We start from the raw sequence: 6,092 nt of genomic DNA on the forward strand, positions 1-6,092 counted from the left end.
CCAGGACTGGGCACTGTTTCATTCTGTTGTACATAGGGTCATTATGAGTCAGTACCGACTTAATGGCACCTAACAACAACAACAACATTGCTTAAATAGGGCTCCTGGTTAATACACTGGACAAAGCTTAAATAGGGCTCTCTGTGGGTTAATACACTGGACACAGTCAGTTTGAACCACAAGGTCAGTGTTTCAAGCTCATCAGCCACTCCTTGGAAACTCTATACCTGGTTGCGGTGGGTTGGAACCTACTCAACTACACTTTCCAACAACAACAGATATTCAAAAGGACTCCAGGTGTGGCACTATAGGGTCACTACTGGACTGTGAACCGCAGAGTCATAGTTCAGACCCACTAGTGGATCCTTAGAAACCCTACACAGGGTCCCTATGAGTTGGAGTTGACTTGACAGCACTTAATAGCAAAAGCAATAACAGATATTTCGATATTATGTAGAAGTAAGTTAAATATGTATAAAATATTAACAGCAGCATATCTGTTTATTTGTTAATTTTTGTGGTTAAGTTTGCATTTCTGTCTTCTCTTTTCCAGTAGTGTCATCACCTACATGGAACGAGGAAACCAAACACATATTTCAGAATTCATCCTTTTGGGGCTCTCAGAAGAAGCAAAGCTGCAGCCCCTCCTCTTTGGACTGTTCCTCTCCATGTACCTGGTCACCTTCACTGGGAACCTTCTCATCATCATGACCATTGTCAAAAACTCCCACCTTCACACCCCCATGTACTTCTTCCTCTCCAATCTCTCTTTTGCAGACATTTGCTTCATAACAACCACTATACCAAAAATGCTGCTGAACATTTACATGCAGAATAAAACCATTACCTATGAAGACTGCATCACCCAAATTTACTTTTTCATGCTCTTTGGATACATAGAAAATTTTCTTTTCACAGTGATGGCCTATGACAGATTTGTGGCCATATGTCACCCACTGCACTACACAGTCATCATGAACCCCAAGTTCTGTGGCCTTATGCTTCTGGTATCCTGGTTATTGAGTATTCTAAATGCTTTATTACAAAGCTTAATGGTTTTGCGACTATCTTTTTGTACAAAACTGGAGATCTCCCATTTCATCTGTGAACTTAATCAAGTAATACAACTTGCGTGTTCTGACACTTTCCTCAATGACTTAGTCATGAATCTTGCAACTGGACTTCTGGGTGTTATTCCACTCACTGGAATCTTCTTCTCTTACACTAAGATTGTGTCCTCCATTATGAAAATTCCATCAGCTGGGAGCAAATCTAAAGCCTTTTCTACTTGTGGGTCTCATCTCTCAGTCATTTCCTTGTCCTATGGTGCAGCTCTTGGAGTTTATCTTAGTTCTGCTGCTACCCAAAATTCCAAGGCCACTGCAATAGCCTCGGTGATGTACACTGTGGTCACTCCCATGCTGAACCCCTTTATCTACAGTCTTAGGAATAAGGATATAAAGCAGGGCCTAAGAAAACTTTTCAACTGAGAAACATTATCTATAATATTATATAATAATAATACATTATCTATAATATTATCTCTAATACCTAATATTTCACAAGACAAGAGAGTTAATCATGAGCAACAGAGCTCAAACCATGGAGACTTGGATTATACTTCCATCATCTCATAACTCTGCATTATTTCCAGAATTTGATGTCCTCTATTTTTATATTGTATAAGAAATAGGATCTTGTGTATCTATTTAAAAAAAAAATGTTTTAAATCAAAATTTTCTCTTCAACAGGCAATTTCATCAAGGTGACTGCAGATGATTTCATTTGAAAGAGATGTTCCACTGCAAGTCATGGTACCAGTATGCAATTATCTTATGAAACTGCATCATTGTTGTCCTCAAACCTAAAAAGTTGCAATATTCATTTCCAGATACCTATTTTGGAGCATCTTTCTTGTCATCAGTTCCAACTTTTAATATTTGACCTCTGTGGGTTATTTTCTTTAAAGCAAGTCTTGGTGAGTATTTTGAGTGGAAATTTTGTAAGCACGTATTTACCAAATTTTGAAATAAACTGGTGATATGTCCTTCAAATATTGGGAATGACTTCCAGAGTACCACTGAAAACAAGACCAGCTATGAATGTTGATACCTTTTCTATCACCAAGAAGGTATGAACTCAAGAAGACACCACTGAAATGATTGATTCTGCAAATATGACTTTTCTGTAATCCAGATTGTAGGACATTTAAAAAATAACTGTTACTTAAAGAATCACAGTTTCTGCTAGATCTGCCCCTGCTTACCATATGATACACACATGAAACTACTCATCTGGATATTTGCCTTTATTTATTCCAAATAATCTGATGCTTCCCAGGAATTCCCGGCCATGTAATTGACTAGAACAAAGCACCTAGCTCACTGTTGCCTTCTGATTCTCTCCTATACATCTGGTCAATATCCTAGGAATCCCTATGAAACTCTAGATTTTAGTGTTCCCAGGAGATATAGTTTTGCAATTATCATTCTCTGCAGTACAAATAAACAAACCAAAGCATGTTGGATGGATATTGTGTGCCAACACACTCCAACTCTACAGTGTTGAGCTGAGTCCAACTCAACAGCCCCAAGGTTTTCCAAGGCTTTTCAAGACTGTAAATATCTTATATTAGCAAGCTACTACATCCTTTTCCCATGAACTGGATGTTGTTGTTGTTGTTGTTGTTGTTGTTATGTGCCGTGGAGTTGGTTCTGACTGCTAGCAACCCTGTACAGGGTTTCCGAGGCTGTAAATCTTTACAGGAGCAGAACGCCTCATCTTTCTCCTGTGGAACAGCTGGTAGTTTCGAACTGCTGACCTTGTGGCTCGCAGCCCGATTCATAACCACTACGCTACCAGAGCTCCTTATGAACTGGATAGTGGATTCAAATGCTGACCTTAGGGTTAGAAGAGTAATGCTTTAATGCTACTCCACAAGGTGGGTGCCAAACAGTCTTATACTTTGAGTGTATTTTAGAACAGGATGATTGTATCTCTTTGAAAGTTCCCTGCAACATTTTTCCATTTCCATTCTAATATACATAGTTTGTTCATAATTTAGTTAAATAAGATGATGTATACAGAGTTTGGGTGTGGCACTGTAGGATAAACATTGGACTGCAATGTCAATTTGAATCACAAGACCAGTGGTTTAAACTCACCAGCTGCACCTCCGAAACCCTATACAGAATTGCGCTTAGTTGGAACCAAGTCAACAGCACTTATGAAAAACAACAAAATATAGCATGAAGTAACTTCATGGCAGACGCTATTATGACTCTGCCATATGTTCTTGGGTCTTTCCTAGTTTTTTACAAATATATTGTGGCTAAAGAAGTGTGACATAAAATCAGCCATTTTAAACAATTTAAAGTGTACAATTTAGAGCTTTTAATTACATTTACAATGATGTACAATTACCACTATCTATTTCCAAACCTTTTTCATCCCCACAAACACAACCTCTATACTTTAAGCAACCATTTTACTATTCTTTAAGTTTCATGTAATTGAAAGCATGCAATAAGCAATCATACTCATGTAATATAAAGTGTTTTCATATTTAATTCATCTATCTCATTTTGTGACTTGATAGGGCATTTGTTTTTATTGCTGAATTGTTGTTGTAGTTAAGTGCCATAAAGTTGGTTCTGACCCATAGCAACCCTGTATGGGTTTCCAAGAAGCAGACGGTGAGCTTGAACTGAGACTTTGCTGAATAGTACTTCATTATATAGATCTTTTACATGTTTATCCATACAGTTATTAAAGATATTTTGGTTATTTCTTGTTTTTCTGATTATGAATAAAATATTATAAACATTTACATGTAGATTTTGTAGGAATGGTAATTTTCCTAGTCAGATGGATAAATACCTAGGAGTAAAATTGCTGGGTCATATAGTTGTTATTAAATACCACTGAGTCGATTCTGATTCTTACTGTTGTTGTTGTTAAGTGATTTCAAGTTGATTATGACTCATGGTGACCCTGAATAGTGTTTCCAGCTCATAGTGACACTGTATATGGTTTCCAAGGAACAGCTTATGGATTTGAACTGCCAACCTTATGGTTTGCTGTCTAGTGGTGATTTTACAGAGCCACATTAAGATATAAAACACTTCAAAAGAAATGCAATATTTTGCTCTAACAGGCAAAGCCCACAGAAATCTAGATTAATTCTGGAGATTTGCTGAAGAGGGGTTCCCATGAGTTATGGAAAAACAGGAGTCTTTATCCTGCTACTGTATGTCAAAGCCCCTGCTAACACCCAAGAAGAAAAACATGTCCCCCTCTCCTGAAGTGCTGGGATTTGATTCTCCCAGAACTTCCAAGAGTATACTCCAGCATTCCAGATGGTACGGTCTCCTCATCTCATAGCAAGGAGGTATATAATTCAAACAGAGGGTAGGCTCTGACGGTGAGTGCAGTTCCTCTCAAAGGAAGTTCCCACGTTATCATGGTGTAGATTGGACCCACCCCTGCAATAGAAGGTCCTGGTCATGTGCTGTCCAAATTGTTCAGGTTAAACAGACACTAGTAGAGCCATTTGAAGGAGTGGCACTGCCCAGGAAACCTTGGCTTAAATGGCAAGAAACCTTGGCTCAGTTGAGGTTCACAAACATGAGTGGTTGCCAATACTTAGGGTGGCTCTACTTTTGGGACTATTAATCAGTATATTTCTCTCTGAATGTCTTTACCCTCAGACACCCCTCTCTACAAGTACTCCCAGGAGACTACATACTATTTAAGGCATAGAAGGAGGTCAGCACCTGCAAGGAGAACATCAAGTCAACTCCTTCACTTGTACCCCAATAACTGATTTTAGATAAAAATTTACTAGGAGATGGCTTGTTTATGACCTTTTTACTAATTTTCATGTTTTTCCCTCTTTAATGAAGTCCACCTAGGAGAAGGGATGCCTACTTGTGCAACAACCTGAGGGCTCCCTCACCCTCCTAGTCAAAGATACCATAGTCCTACCATGAGTGGTGCCAGTCTTCACCCCAGCGAGGTCTATTAAATGATTAAAGCAAGACTCAGAAACAAGGGATGCTGCTGTAAATGTCATTTGTGATTCTAAGTCTTTGAAGATTGATTGTGATTCCAAGTCTTTGAAGAAGGACCCTATGGCTAATATCACCCAATTAATAATGAAACATGTTTCCATTTCCATTCAAGAAGTGTCTCCTTCTTGACACAGATGCTGGGACTTATTATTTTTCATACACAAGAAAACCCAAAATCAGGATAAAGAAGTCTCTCAGGGAAAGGAAATACAAAAATTTGTTGTCAGAGTGCTAGAGTCATCATTTGTAATTCAAAATCACTTAGTAGTTCAGTTCATTAACTCCCAGTGCCACACCAGGATTCCTTCAAACTAGTAAAGGAAGGGAAGTTGAAAGATTGTTAGTTGATTGAGTATCTCACTCAGCCAGGGTGACTATATAAGTTTGGTGGCTGCCCCAGCGATTGACTATAGTGCACACTTGTTTCCCTCACATTACCAACCCAAAATCAATTTCCTGCTCCCTAAAACTAGGGTGTGGTGGTGGTGTGTCATAGATTCTATTCTGACTCATAGTGACCCTGCAAAGGGTTTCTGAGGCTGTAAATCGTTACAGAAGCAGAAAGCCTCATCTTTCTCTGGTGAAACCACTGGTAGTATTGAACTGCTGACCGTGAGATTAGCAGACCAACATGTAACCACTACACTACCAGATCTCCTTTTCCAAAGAGAGGTGACCCAATGGAATGCGGAAATCATTGGACAATCTCTTTGATATCCCATACAAGTAAAGTTTTACTAAGGGTAAGGAGCTCTGGTAGCATAGTGGTTATGAATCGGGCTGCGAACCGCAAGGTCAGCAGCTCCAAAATACCAGCTGCTCCGCGGGAGAATGATGAGGTGTTCTGCTCCCATAAAGATTAACAGCCTCGGAAACCCTGTGCAGGGTTGCTATGAGTCAGAACCGACTCCACGGCACATAAAAACAACAACAATACAGAAATGGCTGCAAGCATACATTATCAGAATACATCCAGAGGTTCAAGCTGTAGTCAGAAGAGGATGTGGAATGAGGATATCA

At 39.1% G+C, this 6,092-nt stretch overlaps 1 protein-coding gene across 1 annotated transcript; it reads left to right on the top strand.

Annotated features, from left to right (window-relative positions):
* The first annotated feature begins 569 nt into the window (after positions 1–569).
* Positions 570–1,490, top strand: LOC102842486 (olfactory receptor 7C1-like). Its single transcript, XM_006877844.1, has one exon. It carries the CDS (start codon positions 570–572, stop codon positions 1,488–1,490), a length of 921 nt encoding a protein of 306 aa, XP_006877906.1.
* The last annotated feature ends 4,602 nt before the right edge of the window (positions 1,491–6,092 follow it).

Source organism: Chrysochloris asiatica, unplaced genomic scaffold, assembly GCF_000296735.1.
Source record: "Chrysochloris asiatica unplaced genomic scaffold, ChrAsi1.0 scaffold00632, whole genome shotgun sequence".
In the NCBI taxonomy this organism is placed as follows: domain Eukaryota; kingdom Metazoa; phylum Chordata; class Mammalia; order Afrosoricida; family Chrysochloridae; genus Chrysochloris; species Chrysochloris asiatica.

What these genes read in the sequence shown, in the direction of transcription:
- LOC102842486 (XM_006877844.1), top strand. Translation starts at nt 570, where the DNA reads ATGGAACGAGGAAACCAAACACATATTTCAGAATTCATCCTTTTGGGG.